Raw genomic sequence first — 17,088 nt, 5'->3', positions numbered from 1 at the left:
GAGTCAGTCCATCGTGACGAATTCATCAGGAATTAACTAAGATGTTTTCCAACAACCGGTACCGCAGCCTATATACATGTACAGTACTACGGATGGCGCTTTACGTAACTCATGCGTTGCCTAAAGAACTAAGATGACATGACTCTGAATCCAGCAATTTAACGGCTTATCACCCTTTAACAAAAAGCCATCTAACAAAGAAGGAAGAACATAAGTAAGAAACAAGCAGGCGACTTTGCATAAAGTCTACTTCGGCCAAAGTACCATATATAATTAGTGCAAATTACTAAAAGTATAAATCTATAGGTTACTAATGTCCTTGTAGCAAATATAGGTATAACGTACAATGTACGTAAGTGGTGCACAGTCCATTGACGCCAGTTACTTGACCCACAACCCATTCCATGAGACATATATATTGACACAATTGATATACAATTGACGTTGCGCCCTGCAAATAATTGCTACGTACGTACTCTATTGCCAATCTAAACAATATTAAGTAAGTATATACTCTTAACGCGTAAGGACATACTAATAAATAGATAAAAAATAACGCAAATTTTAATCATTCTAAACCAGGTTATTGATTGATTGACATATAACGCCTTTACTGGGTATAAAATTAGTATGACAGCGACATAGAAACAAACTATATCGACTGGAAAAATAATTAAAATGATGATGAATTTGTGCCAAACACATTTAAAATTCAAGAATTAAAGAATCCTTATTCTTGTAGGTTATTTTGTTAACTTATGCAGGTCAAGTATATTTTATTAATGTTTCTTCCGTCATTGCTAATATGTGATATAAAAAAGATGGAAGGGTAGCCTTCCATTTCCACCCAGACAACGAATTATTCCTAAAGTCTCCTTTATACAAAATAGTCAATATATTCTTAGGGGACATCAATATAATATAATATACATAATCAGATTAATAGACTATCCATAATATTGTTACCATACAACGTTCTCAGTAATGTCTCCTCAAAATATTTCAATCAATAATTCAATCATATGTGCGACATGACTTTTATGGATCACTTTAGCAATGGGGTTATTCTCTTAACAGCTAACTGACATGCAATCGTAAAAAGTGAAAACAGGGTTTCACTTGATATCAGGCAGTTTGTTTCATAATGCTCATTGGTAACAGGTAGTTAGTTAAAACTGTATCTCTAATCTTAACATAGAAAAACAGAACTATATATACCAAAATAATACTCATTGGTAGTAAGCAGATTGTTTGAAAACTGTATCTCTGGTGTTAACGTATAAAAACAGAACCATAAATCCCAAAATTCAAACAATGTGTCAGTAAAATTGTATTTCAAAGCCAAATATACATTTAAATGTAAAATTTTCTCTTTTCTTTATTAAATAAAAAGTAGATAAATCGCAATAAAATTACCACAACCAATGAGATAAAAAATAAGATAAGATGTCATGGAACGTCCCAAACAAGAATCATTTATACAAAGATTCTCTCGTAGAGAAAAAAACAGGAATTTCTGACGCCATTAATCAATTTGCCGTTGCCTAATCAGCCAGGCAATTTGGTTACAGTACATTCCCAAAATAATTAACCAGTTTATGACAGGACAGGCGGGTACACCACGCTAGGCGGCGGAGATTGGATGGAGGTCGCCCGTTGGTATTTAGCATTAAGCTTAACAGTAGGTCAGTGGGCTGGAGCCTAGTAATAACGACCACGGAAACAATTGCACACACGGACACATATGGAAACCAGTTTGACATTATTACTTACTTAATCGTGTTCCGATTTATCCATAGTAATATTATAAATGCGATAATATATCTGTCAGTCTGTTTGTTTCATTCTCTATATATAGATGACTAGCTGTACCCGCGACTTCGTCCGCGTAAAATAGTGACCTTGACCAAATAATGAAAAAATATTTAATGACCTAATCCAATAAAAGCCAAATGAAGAAGTTTCATCGATTCATCTTCAAAACTGACGACACTTCCATACATAACTCTTTCAACCCCTTATAACCCTTCTATCGCATTCAAAAGTAGCCTATGTCCTTTCTCAGGGTCTAGACTAACTGTGTAGCAAATTTCATTTAAATCGGTTCAGTAGTTTTAGCGTATAAGTGAGACTGACAGACAGACAGATAAAGTTACTTTCACAGTTATAAAATTAGTGGGGTATTTTATAAACTAACCCTAATCAAAAAATATGAATGTGGATGGATGTAAAGGGAGGGGACGCCCTAAGAAAAGATGGATGGATTGTGTGAAAGATATGAATGAAAATGATATGAATAAAAGAAGAGTATGTTCAGATATGACGACCGATAGAGAGCAGTGGAAGAGAGTGCCATACTGCGCCGACCCCAAATAATGGGATAAAGGCAAGGCAATGATGATGATATTTTATAAACTAACCCAAAAAAGCCAATGGAAAAAGTTTCATAGATCTGGCTTCAAAAATTACGAATTTACCTAATATCTTTCATCCCCTAATTTATTTGACCCCCTCAAGAGTAATGTTTTACAAACTTTGAATGTCATATTAATTTATATTTAATCAACAGCCTCAAAATTAAGTTTCAAGCTTCTAGCTTCAAAAATGAATTTACATAAAAATATTCATCCCCTATTTTATTTTACCCTCTTAAGGGTAACATTTTTATAAAATTTTATGACCTATTTATTTATATTTAATCAACAGCCTCAAAAATCAGTTTCTAGCTTCAAAAATTACAAATTTACATAAAAACTTTCATCCCCTATTTTATTTAATCCCCCCCCCTCCCCATTTTGACCCCTAACCCTACCCCTATGTTTTTTAATTGTAAGATTTTTACAAACTTAGTATGCCATATTTATTTATATTTAATCAACAGCCTCGAAAATAAGTTTCTATCTTCTAGCTTCAATAATAACGAATTTACATAAAAAAATTATCCCCTAATTTATTTAAACCCCTTTAGGGGAAATTTTTTTAAAAACTTTGTATATCATATTTATTTATATTTAATTAGCAGCCTCAAAAATAAGTTTCAAGCTTCTAGCTTCAAAAATGACGATTCTTCCATACAATCTTTCATCCCCAATTTCAACCCCTTACAACCCTTTTTTCGCATTAAAAAGTAGCCTATGTCCATTCTCAGGGTCTAGACTATCTGTGTACCAAATTTCATTTAAATCGGTTCAGTTATTTTTGCGTGAAAGCGAGACAGACAGACAGACAGACAGACAGAGTTACTTTTGCACCGTCTGTTTTTTTTTAAATAAATGATAGCCTGCGTCCGTCCTCTTGCAATCTATCTTCACGTCAAATTTACGGTAATAAAAGGTGACAGATGCATAGGTAAATTTTTGAAACAATAACCAAACTGCATTTTGTCGTCATAGTTATTTGAAGTACCCATTAATTACATCGGTGAAGATTAATAAATTAGGACGAAATCAGATCACTTAGCTCATCATGGCGTAGGATCTATACAGATTCAACGTGTTAATACTAGCAATTAAATCTCCATATATATATAACCTTAACTATACTAATAATCTCCAAAACAAACCACTTGGAGGGAATAAAGACAAACGTACTAAGTACGTAACAAAAGTGCCCAGGTACATTTATACCTTAGTGTTAAAAAGTCAATGTAATAATCAATACTATCTGATATGGCCAATAAAGGTCGATATATAAATAAGTGTATGTATCCACTGGAGCTAGCTAGGAAATGGTTCAATGTTCTTAGGCGAGGATGCCGTTGAGTTTATCGATATACCTATTCCCCGACATAAAAGGAGGTAAATTGTTTATTGTCGCTTCAATGCCTTTGGCAAGCTGTGTCAACCTCTTCTACTTGACAAGTCTTTATAAATTCCTTATAATAACATTGAAATAATATTTATATGTAGAATTACATTCTACTGCAGGTGTATGCCGTACAGTGATATTTTGATATAAGTACATTCACTTGTAAATATTTTGTGCAGTTATAAATGTTTAACCTTTTTAAAAATATGTATAGTAACAACTGCCAGAAAGACACTTTAACAACTGTATTACGAATATCACGTGCTCTACAAAATGGTTACACGTGACTCTACCATAACATATCATACTTCAATATGACAATTCTTTAGAGCCTCATAAATGTTGATGAGATGAGACACGAGGTCATGGTCTGTACTTATGATCGTATATAAACTATAATAAAATAGTAACGATCGATAATTCTCTACTCCCCGTGAACTTATTCGCAATTAGTTATTGACATTAAAAATTAGCAAAGTAACAAAAAATGGTGATTTGTTAATTGATAACGAAAATATTTATGAGCCCGACCCGGCTTCGCACGGCTGAATTAGTGGGATGAGTAGTTTTTGAATTTATTCGTATTAAACATACAAAACTTTCCTATTTCTAATATCAGAAACAGCAGATATTCTAATATTTTGTAATTATTACTAGCTAACCTGTCATACGTTTTTTGCCATATAATCAGTTATCGACCGTCGATACTATAAAATTATTAAAATGGTTATTACAAATAGAAGTTGACCATCAACCCTTATTTTTCATAAGAGGCTGAAAATTTGGCTGAAAATATGATTTTTTATAAATTTTGTCCTTGAAATAAAAAAAATTGCGATGGACCACCCTTATTACTTAGGGATATGAGAAATAGTTTACGACTTATTCTCAGACCTATTAAGTAGGTCTGAGAATAAGTACAAAAATTGTTATAAGAATCGGTCAAGCCGTTTCGGAGGAGTTTTGTTACAAATAATGTCACACGAGAATTTTATATATTAGATTGGATAGAAAGATTAATATTAGGTAAGTAAACAGCTTCAAAATAGACGCGACATAAAACAGTCAGTCGAAATTCTAGTAGTCATATTTTATGTCAAGCTATTAAGAAAATAGTAGTGCATACAAGTACTAAACACTAGTACTTGTATGCAGTAACACCTGTGTAATAATATGTGAATAGAAACAATTGTTTAAAATAATAAAGAAATAATGGCATTATACATGATATAGGCAATTCTTATCAAAACATTACAAATAATAACCTTCGTAACTATCCTGATATCAAAACATAACTTGTCATATTAATTGAGAAATCCACCCCGGCCATATAGTACCTAAATCGCATTCTAAGGAAGGCTACACTTTTCCTACGTTATACTCTCTCTCTCGCAACTTCAGTGGGAATAGTATAGGTATAGTATTATGAATTCCCACTGAATTTGCGATGGATAAGGTAATGTTATAAATTATATAGCCATAAATTATGATATAAAATGGGCTTTTGTATTTCATCATAATAATAATATTTATAATACCAACAATAACTCAAATGGTTTACTAGATGTTGAGGTCATCCATATGGTAGAAACGTGCTTACTATAGATAAGGATTAGGTCATGCATTAGATAATATCCACTTTACAAATGGCGGCCGCGTGAACATTTTCTTTAGATGGATGTTAAACCTGTATTGTGATACTACATTAATCTCACGCATAAAGAAAAAAATGTATAAAAACCCAAATATATAAGAAACAACGTATACTCTAAAAGAAATAATATTTATATGTAGAATTACATTCTACTGCAGGTGTATGCCGTACAGTGATATTTTGATATAAGTACATTCACTTGTAAATATTTTGTGCAGTTATAAATGTTTAACCTTTTTAAAAATATGTATAGTAACAACTGCCAGAAAGACACTTTAACAACTGTATTACGAATATCACGTGCTCTACAAAATGGTTACACGTGACTCTACCATAACATATCATACTTCAATATGACAATTCTTTAGAGCCTCATAAATGTTGATGAGATGAGACACGAGGTCATGGTCTGTACTTATGATCGTATATAAACTATAATAAAATAGTAACGATCGATAATTCTCTACTCCCCGTGAACTTATTCGCAATTAGTTATTGACATTAAAAATTAGCAAAGTAACAAAAAATGGTGATTTGTTAATTGATAACGAAAATATTTATGAGCCCGACCCGGCTTCGCACGGCTGAATTAGTGGGATGAGTAGTTTTTGAATTTATTCGTATTAAACATACAAAACTTTCCTATTTCTAATATCAGAAACAGCAGATATTCTAATATTTTGTAATTATTACTAGCTAACCTGTCATACGTTTTTTGCCATATAATCAGTTATCGACCGTCGATACTATAAAATTATTAAAATGGTTATTACAAATAGAAGTTGACCATCAACCCTTATTTTTCATAAGAGGCTGAAAATTTGGCTGAAAATATGATTTTTTATAAATTTTGTCCTTGAAATAAAAAAAATTGCGATGGACCACCCTTATTACTTAGGGATATGAGAAATAGTTTACGACTTATTCTCAGACCTATTAAGTAGGTCTGAGAATAAGTACAAAAATTGTTATAAGAATCGGTCAAGCCGTTTCGGAGGAGTTTTGTTACAAATAATGTCACACGAGAATTTTATATATTAGATTGGATAGAAAGATTAATATTAGGTAAGTAAACAGCTTCAAAATAGACGCGACATAAAACAGTCAGTCGAAATTCTAGTAGTCATATTTTATGTCAAGCTATTAAGAAAATAGTAGTGCATACAAGTACTAAACACTAGTACTTGTATGCAGTAACACCTGTGTAATAATATGTGAATAGAAACAATTGTTTAAAATAATAAAGAAATAATGGCATTATACATGATATAGGCAATTCTTATCAAAACATTACAAATAATAACCTTCGTAACTATCCTGATATCAAAACATAACTTGTCATATTAATTGAGAAATCCACCCCGGCCATATAGTACCTAAATCGCATTCTAAGGAAGGCTACACTTTTCCTACGTTATACTCTCTCTCTCGCAACTTCAGTGGGAATAGTATAGGTATAGTATTATGAATTCCCACTGAATTTGCGATGGATAAGGTAATGTTATAAATTATATAGCCATAAATTATGATATAAAATGGGCTTTTGTATTTCATCATAATAATAATATTTATAATACCAACAATAACTCAAATGGTTTACTAGATGTTGAGGTCATCCATATGGTAGAAACGTGCTTACTATAGATAAGGATTAGGTCATGCATTAGATAATATCCACTTTACAAATGGCGGCCGCGTGAACATTTTCTTTAGATGGATGTTAAACCTGTATTGTGATACTACATTAATCTCACGCATAAAGAAAAAAATGTATAAAAACCCAAATATATAAGAAACAACGTATACTCTAAAAGAAATCTACTGATATCAACTTGAATCATTCAATAGATACTACAACATTTATCTTTGATTGGCATTTCGTGCGATAAAAAGTATTAAATTGTCAGTACTAAATAGTTTTACGGTAATAAATAAAAACCGGTCAAATGTCTTGAGCACGCAACATTGATCTCCGTACCTATTTTCTATTCCTTTTGCAATATGTATTAAGAATGATTTTGGATTTGGAATTTTTCACTTATTTCGACTTTAGGTCAAAATGTTGACGCAGTCTTGTAACTGTAACGAATAACCACGGATAATTTGTCGCAATTGTATAGTAACATAAACATTGCTTAGAAAGATCCGTACGAACTTTACTCATCTGCTACATCTACATCTACGTGAAGGAAAAACTTCATTCCCCTTTTTATACGAAAATTGCGCGTAGGGAAGATTATGAAATTTCTTGCAGTTATACTTTATATAGAATGCAGAATGCGAGTTTTTTTTTTATTCTGCATAAAAATACATTAAATCAATAAAAACAAAAAAAATTGGACACAACACACGCGTATATACTCTTTGTTTATTGTTATAGTCTATGGTCAAGTTGAGAATAGTTTTATATTGTTTGTCTTTAATATTACTTATCTATATATAATCTTACTGGATATCAATCATGACCATAATAAAATATTACTAATATATTTAAAGTACTAATGGTCGAATTCGACCACTGGGCGACCACCAGTTATTATTAAACGAAGTAAAACTTGCGTTTGAATAAAAAATACTATTTAATTCTTAAAATAAATAAATAAATATTAATGGAATTAAAGCAAAAGTAAATTAAAACATATGGGAACGGATTGCTTAAACGATAGGATCGGATCATCTTGTATACTGTGCGTAACCTTCAAAGTGTTTGTCACTTATTGAAAACTTGAACATCCGTGTTTTACGAATTGTTGGTTCAATCTAGTGCAGTTTTCTAACACTGGTATGATAGGTACTGTTACGATGTTTTCGATTAATGTAATACTTATAACAATAAGTTAATTATGCAATAAGCAACATTATACAGTGTTCTAATTGTCCATTCCCACGCCCCGGTCATTAGCGATGTTTTGGCGAAAGTGCTTGTGAAACAGTATGCATAGGCCGCATGATGTATATTTTAATTTAAGACTACTTATCGCATATTATTATAGTAATATATGTTTATGCATAAATATATAAAGTCTAAATAAATTATTTTCAGGATATGACACTAACTTTTAAATTTTCCATTAAATTCCAATTTTTAATCAAAAGTTACATATTTTTATACGAGACGTAAGTGTTTGATGATGGCCTATAATAATACAAATGAGAATACGAGTACTTTGGTAATAAAAATGTTAATAGATATAATAATGGATTCCTTGGATAATAAACAATAAACACGAAAACAAAGTTATCAATTCAACTGTATTTGTGTGTTTTTGATAACACTGATGCCACATTTACTCCACCTTCTTTCTGTCCTTAACGTCATTACACATATACGTATTTTTTTCTCTTTAATTTCACTCTATTTGTGATCGTCCGTATGGTATTCGATACATATACAGAGTAGCAGACGTGCAGCCAATACAAAACTATTGTAATTTTTCCTTCAAGATTCGACTGAAATTCGCAAGTTACACGCCTAAATCTGTCGATACTTTTGTTACATCGATATGCATTCTATGTTTTATATTTTGGTTTATTACTCTTTAATCGAGTAGGTAAATCAAGATCTGTAAGGCAGCAGATCGATATGAAATCTCAAGCTCTATGACAGTAGATCGAGAGAAAACGCCAAAACTATAGAATATTTTTTTTAATCTGGTTCTCTCAGATCCTATATCTGTAGCTTTGTCAATCTTGTTGCCACTACATCAAGTCACATTGAATTACATCTCCATCCCCTCCGATAAGGACAATATAATCTTGTGGATTTAATGTTCTGACATATAATTATGCCACGTGCAAATACAATAAAATTTAATCACAATTGAAAATTAAATCTATTTATTTATCATTCTTCAATTATGACTGACAGACAGGAAGTAATATTATCTATAATAAGTCGTAGAAATGTACCCACTATGTTGATTATGGTGACGCATAGCAATTATATGGGTTTCAAAGATTACACTATAAAGTCATTATAAAAAAGGAAACATTAGTATCTACAAAAATATATTTCTTTGTAAGTTCTACTCAATTTCAAATTCATAATATATAGCTACGACTAGCTGTGCCCGCGGTTTCACCTGCGTGAAATATCAGCCTATATGTTATTCTAAATCTACATCCATACTCACAAACATTCGCGTTTATAATATTAACAAGATTATACTATTTTATAATAGTCTAATCTTTGGAACTTATATTTAGTAAAAGATCTTTTATTGTAAGAAAAACAGCGAGAATTTATTGTATATGAATATTATGACATATTATATTTATATATATTATATAAGATATAAAGGAATCTTGCAGAATACCAGCGTCATGGCGGCTGGTCACCGGCATTTGCTGAGCGGAAACTTTTTCAATACTACACATTAGCGTTCCATTTGTGTTTAATAACTTTTTTTTTAAGATTTTTTTGCTTAATGTTCCGTGTATGGAATAATAATATTTTCTAATTGTTTTCCGTCCGGTGATGCCAATTAATTTGTTTATATTAATAGCTGTGTAAGATTCCAGCCTTGCTTCAGTTACTCCTCATCCTTTAACTATTCCTATTCAGTTACAGTCAAATGGGAGCCATAAATAAGGCTATAGTGTAATGGAATATATGGAGAATGATGGAATGAACAATATGAAGCCAAAGTCATTTTGATAATTATAATATCAAGCCCAAACGCATCCCATTCAGAACAAAATACTGAAGAACGTAAGCCTCAACCTGAGACAGCAGATTATGCATGTGCGATAATTTATATATAACCGGGGGGATGGCTTGTTAGTAATGCGGCCTACTGACCCCATTTTTTTAATGTGTGATAATGGACTGGTGCACCTGTCTGCGATAACAGTTTACACTGACGAGCCACAGTGGAGGGTGATAAGTCAGGTCAGTCAGACAAATTCACGAAAAATTTACATATTGCTTTCCAGTGGGAACGGCGTGGAGCTCAACCTAACATTACTAACAATCTCCATACTAATAACCATAATTTTTTTTTATGGATGATAATGGAATGGTGCACCCGCCTGCGGTAACGGTTTATGCTGGCAGGGCACCAGTGGAGGATGATAAGATGAGCATGAGGTCAGGTCAATTAGCCCATCGTGACAAATTCACCAGGAATTTAACACGATTGTTTCCAGGGGGAACCGCGTGGAGGTCGACCTGATATGGTACATTGCTAGCAATGGGATTATCAATCCACATTACTAACAATCACCTTCCCCCCAATAACCATAATTGCTAGTAATGTACCATGACAGGTTGACCTCCACGTGAACGGAAACCATCGTGATAAGTTCCTAATGAATTTGCCACGATGGGCTAACTGACCTGACTTCACCTTATCGTCCTTAACTGGTGCCCCGCCGCGGGAACCGTTAGAACAGGTGGGTGAATGATTCCATTATTATCCACAATATATTTAATATAACCTACAAAACTGGCTGAATTCTACTCGACTTCACGTCAAAAGTCCAAATAAACCCTCCCTTGCATGGAAACAACACACGCTACTTTCAACAATGCTTGTAAAAAATAGGGACTCAAAAAAAATGGTTAATTAAAACAAACTTCACTAGTCTAGTCCCACTAAATAAATTCAAAGTGTACAACCTTAGCTTTCTTAATTTCTATTGAATGGTTTCAAATGTTTACGTGACATGATAACGATTTTCGTAGCAGGATTATCTCCGCTTGTTTTTGTCACTATCAAGGTGACGACTAAGATTTACTAATATTATCTACATTCGATCAATGTAGGTAACATAGTACTTATTCAGTGCTAGCTAATATAATTGTAAATATAAAACTGAGTCTTGTCGTTTTCACACCTTAACAGCTAATTTAATTTATCATTTTTGTAGAAAAAACTTAAAATTCATAGCGCTGATAATATTATCTGATTGCTCTCGGAATAAGTGCGTAGCGGTTTCCATGTTGTTTATCCAATGCCTCTTACTTGTTATTGTGTAATTATTTACTTAAAATAACATTTATTCAAAAAAGCAACACAAGTTTCTTGCGCACTCTTTTTTGTGAAGGTCCTGTGTTCCGAATAAAAAGAAATATTACTATTCAAAAGTGCTTGTATTGAGTTTATAACATACAGAATACTTCTATTTCTTAAAATTTTAAATTTGGCATATATACGAATAATTTGAGTAAAAGAAGGCCTTTTCAATCATGTCAACCCTGTCAATCAAGGTCAAGCATATGACGTCGCTAGCAGAAACTACCAATACAATGTGAAGGTAACTTTGTTGTCAACTTGAGTTTAACCAATAATTATTCAAAACTGGCATATACATAGCAATGGGATAGGATTGTTATAGCCTACAATTTATCCCGGTCAATCAATACATCTAAGTCTTACGGTCTGAGCACACAGAAAGCGAGTAATATATTTTTTACAGTATAAAGAGCAAACGAGCATGTACGGTAGGTATATTTGTGCTTTTAACACCATAAAGTGGGTACCTTTTTCGAAGGTTTCAATATCGCGTCGTATCATATGATTTTTAGAAGAATTTATTTTCCAGGAAAATATATTCTTACTTACATTGTGACAAAATTACTGAGAGTGTTCAGATTGTTCTTTTGAGAACGGGTGTGTGAGTAATTGTTTTGCACGGATGGATATGACGAAACTGTTTAGGCTTACATAACTGACTACGAAACCCAAAAAAGTATATGTACCTATGTTTGTTTATACTTCGTGGTATTTTTATATAGATAATCTGTAAAATCATTCTTATCATTCATTGGACTATGGTTTATGTTGAACAATTGTAATCCTATTTTAAACTTTCCACAATCAAGTAATTTTGATAAGGGTCTCAATACGAGAAATATATGATTCTGATCTAAGGTAATAAATTACTACACTGGAAATTATACCAATATTATTGAAACCTTTATTGCCTCCGGTCATAGACAGGGAATGCAGCCTCATACACTAGAACTTAAATGGTCTCAAACAGGACGGTTACAGAGGAGCTTCCTCCCGCGTACACTTAAATTGTGGAATGAACTCCTTACCGAGGTTTCAAGAGACTACAGTATAGTATTTTTAAGGTTTCTTACGGGTCGACAACGTGTACAGTAAACATTTACCATCAGCCTCTTGTTTACCACCATTGTAGTGTAATATAAAAAAGAAATGGAAAATCGTAAAAGTCGCCAGATGAATGGAATATGCAAAAATCTACTCGTACGTATTGCAAAAATTCAATGGTACTTTTCATATATCTATACGCATACTTATATACTTAGGGAGATAAAACAGATTACCATGAACCTAAATTCATAAACACATTTGGTGTTTTCGTTACACGGCTCACAGATACATAGTGCTTACCGAGATAATACTGAGTAACCATATCTGAAGATGATAGGTCAATCCTAAGCCTCTGACCATTACATCCATCCGCTTTACCGATATATAAATTTCTTATCGAACTATACAAATCGAGATAGCAACTCTTCAGATTAAATTGTACATCAAAACTGCATCAATATTAGTTTTATAATTGTATACCTATACAATTATAATCATCCTATCCTATTAACAACCATGTCAGACATAGATCGCCACATACGTATGGATGTTGTTAATAAATACTGATTGTTTAGTGTTATGATCCAAAGTATTCTGTTAATGCTGGAATTGTGTAAACGAAATTCATAAGACGATAATGTATTAATTTTTAAGTCACATTATTCTTTAAAAATGCAAAACCGATAACGACATCATACGAGTACAACAACATAGACTAAACTAATGGCAAGTATGGATAGATAAGATTTTGCTACCATGTACATTTAATTAAACAAGATATGAACGTCAGGTCTCTTCTAACCTTGTACTTTCCCATATGAACTGTGTGGGAAAAGTACAGTAGCTAAAAGATAAAAATATATAAACTATTGGTATATAGACCACTATGTAACTGCACTAGTAAGTAAATAAATAATTCAATGTTGTTTCCAACAATTATTGTCAAGTCTTGAGATGTTTTCGTGAGTTGATCAAATATAAACATAAGAAGTTTTTATTTTTATTTTAGCGCTTCATTACATGTAAAGTTCATTATAAGTATTTGTGACCAAAATATAAATGACATGTAACTGTAATACTACAGCAAAGATGCAAAAATTTTCTTATTAATGAAGAAGAAAGTTTTGGATTAAGATATTTATAAGCAATGATATTTGCATATTAAAACTTATGCATTATATGCAACACTCTAGCAGCTTAGGCTCCATATAATTCTTCTAAGATATAATATATATTAGAAGACATAATAGTACACTCCACATTAAACAATCTATAATATGTGAAACAGAAGATTATATTACCTTCTAGCTAAGTGTAGCCGCTCCTGAGTGGTCATGTGTTCAACCTGAGCCATCTCGGCTACTAGATCGGAGTGTTCCATCTTTCTGTTTGTTACCTGTAAAACATAGATAATAATATTAACCTTTAGTTTTGATATATCAACATTATCTTTTTGTCATGACATTTCTGCATTTGACCTGATGGCTGAAAGCATGTATTATAAATAGTTCTGCAGAATCAGCAGCAATATGCTAGCTGCTTGTATATGTTTCTCTGTGTGCTTTTTAGAACCTATCTCATGTGTAAGTAATAATAGAGTAAGTTATAAATATTTATATAGCTCAATAATATGAAGATGGACAATTTAAAAACCGTAAACAATTTAATTCAATCATATTCCAATTACAAGGTGGTCATAACATTTAAACAGTATGAGATAGTAGTTGTAGTAGTAGTAGTAGTTCTGAGAGCATATTAAATATTAATAGAAATACAGGGGAAGTTTGATAAGAAAAGAAATGCATTGCTCTGATAGATCTCCAAAAAGTGAATTAAAAGTAGTTTCTCCTGTATTTCTATTAATATTTAATATGCTCTCAGAAACAAAGTTTTTTATAATCAATAGATATTGGTGGTGGGGCAACAATGGAGGAAAACAGAATGAATATAAAATGAGATCAGTCAGTCCACTGTAACTGGTTTACCAACCAAATGACCACCAGGTTTCCAAGGATGACTGTGTACTATCAAACTGATGGGGTACATTTCTAGCAATGGGGCCACTAGTACAAACCATATATTGTCTGTCCAATAAAAACTATACATTTCAATTTATGATCTCTATGTCACATGTTATTTCACAAGCATTGTTTAAGAAAAGTTTTACACATAGTCATATATTGCCTATTAGATGCGACACATAATACAGATGCATATTTGACCTCAGTATTTTGTATTTTGTATTTATATATTTTAAATAGTATTTAAAAAAATATCTAAATACATATATCTTATTGCCTTGATAGTATATGATATCTAGTTTCGAATATTTCATGTGTGTAAATTACCTTGGTTGGTGTTTTGATATTATACTATAATACTTACCAAGAGCATGTAATTTTATAAATAAATAACATATTTGAAAAAACTTCATTGATCACTTATTTCATAATGGATATATAATATTTAACCAATTAATAAATATACATAATAAATAGCAAAAAAAAAAATGCAGCATATAGTGAAGAATAGTCACACCTGATATTATTGACAGTAATAAATTTAGTAGGACAAATAAAAAAGAATAATACATACTTTGAACAACAAAACAACATTTTTATGTCTCATCATAAGTTCAATTTACAACTTTAATAAAGACAAAGACTAGTGAATATAAAAAAAAAATATTTTTTGATATGTAAAATTTTCATATCTACATCAGCACATTGACAATTAATTATGTAAAACAGATAAAGCTGGTAGATACTACTTTGATTACGATTAGTGATAAATATTCATATATTAAAATCTTAGCTAGAATATATATAATATATACACATAATAGAACATATAATAGCTAAGTAATGGTATTACTAAGCTTTATAAGTAGTACTGTAGTTGTGATTTTTTTTATAATGCCGGTTGACGGTTAACAGTAGAATTACATACAAAATCATTGTTGTTTTTTAGGCTTTCTGTAAAGTTGCTCGTAAAATAATACGTATGATAACTATTGTAATTACGAATGATAAGATATTAAAAAGAGTTGTAGACCAATAAATACATTTGTACAAATGAAATTTTATTTATTATAATAGAAAGTATTGTTTTTTTTCTGTAACAAACTTTTAATAGGTAATTACGATCTGAGAATTTTAGAAAGGGAGCTAACTTCTACTATGTATAACACCTGTAGAGTCAGTACTATATTGGAGTAATGTTCAAAAAAGAAATTATACAATCCTACAGCATAACTTTATATGTTTAATAAATTACTTACGTTTATTCCTGTCTATTACAAAGCAAAAGTATGTTTCATTCTTGTCTTGATACCTTTGCCACACATGATAAAATACACTAATGAAAGTTAAACACACGAATGTACACGTATGAAATACATATCAATTAACAATACAAGTCACAAAATATTTTACATTTACACCACATTGCAGTTTAATTTTAAAGAAAATCTTATTAAAAACAAGAAGACAAATCACAAGACAACGATTGAACGAGCGGGTACGACAGTGTTGCCTAACTGATAAAGTAAAATAATACTATTGTAAGTTTTGTTTCCTATCGTCAGATTACCTACTAAAAAAAACCAATGTAAAATGTTACTGTTATTTCTTTAATATATCATAAATTTTAGAATTATGTTCTGTAAAATCTTGTAACGCAGAAATGTAATACTATCAGTCACAAATAATAAGTCCCGGAAAAGGCAAGAATTAAAGAGTTCTTTCTAAACGTATTTAAAACATGTTAATGAGATAAAGACAAATTGATAACTGAAGTAAAGTATACGCACCTAAAACATTTGGTATATAACGTAAAGATTTATAGAAAGAATGATATTCCTGTCCGGAGAACGGACAGGAATATCATTCTTATTCAACAATTTAACTCAAATAAACAATGCCAGACTTCCATATATTACGTAAAAATCAATTTTTTTGCGCCTTTAGATTGAAAAAACATTTAGAGTGAGATACAAAACTTATTTTACAAGATTTTCTGAGAATGGTATTGATTAGGTATTGATTTTAGACTATGTGATAAAGGTCATAACTGTACTTAACGTATGAAGATTGACCACGACAAATTCGGAGAAAACAGTTTATATTCCTCTTAGAAATAAGAGTAAATTATAATTGAGTTAGTAAACAGATAAACATAGTCATCCGGCATCAACGGAAATCAAACAATTTTAAAATATGCTTTATTTCTACCATAGTATTTCAATTCATGGACTGGCAAACTGTACGAAAGCGACAGAAATTCTTATCTCGCAGTCTCATAGTACAATAGGTTTACTTAATGCTACAACTGAATAAAACGAACTTTATAATTATGCAGTAAGATTTATTTTCATTTTATACAATTCAATCCCAGCTTTTATTATGAATAGTTTACCAAATGCGCCTTCTAGTACACAGGTTTATCTTGTATCAAAAGTAGTTTCGTATGTTGTGGTCTACGGCGCGTTTATCTCATTGCTATAGGTACATAAATTTTTCTTAACTTATTATAGCCATATTAGCGGAAAGGTTACTGACATGA

General features: G+C 31.4%; 1 protein-coding gene across 3 annotated transcripts in view; it reads right to left on the bottom strand.

The window, feature by feature from the left end:
* The window catches only part of LOC131848024 (protein phosphatase 1 regulatory subunit 16A-like), a 34,319-nt gene extending 18,282 nt beyond the window's left edge, over positions 1–16,037 (bottom strand). For all 3 annotated transcript variants that reach the window (XM_059197770.1, XM_059197771.1, XM_059197772.1), the window contains exons 1-2: positions 15,806–16,037; positions 13,827–13,921 (exon numbers count right to left, since the gene is read on the bottom strand). In XM_059197770.1, the coding sequence (XP_059053753.1) occupies positions 13,827–13,906 (80 nt within the window). In that variant the 5' untranslated portion in view covers positions 13,907–13,921; positions 15,806–16,037. The remainder of the gene's footprint in view (positions 1–13,826; positions 13,922–15,805) is intronic.
* Between the last annotated feature and the right edge of the window lie 1,051 nt (positions 16,038–17,088).

The sequence above is a fragment of the Achroia grisella genome, unplaced genomic scaffold, assembly GCF_030625045.1.
Source record: "Achroia grisella isolate CSIRO2021 unplaced genomic scaffold, CSIRO_AGI_Agris_v1 utg546, whole genome shotgun sequence".
In the NCBI taxonomy this organism is placed as follows: Eukaryota; Metazoa; Arthropoda; class Insecta; order Lepidoptera; family Pyralidae; genus Achroia; species Achroia grisella.
This window is presented reverse-complemented; position numbering and strand designations above follow the sequence as displayed.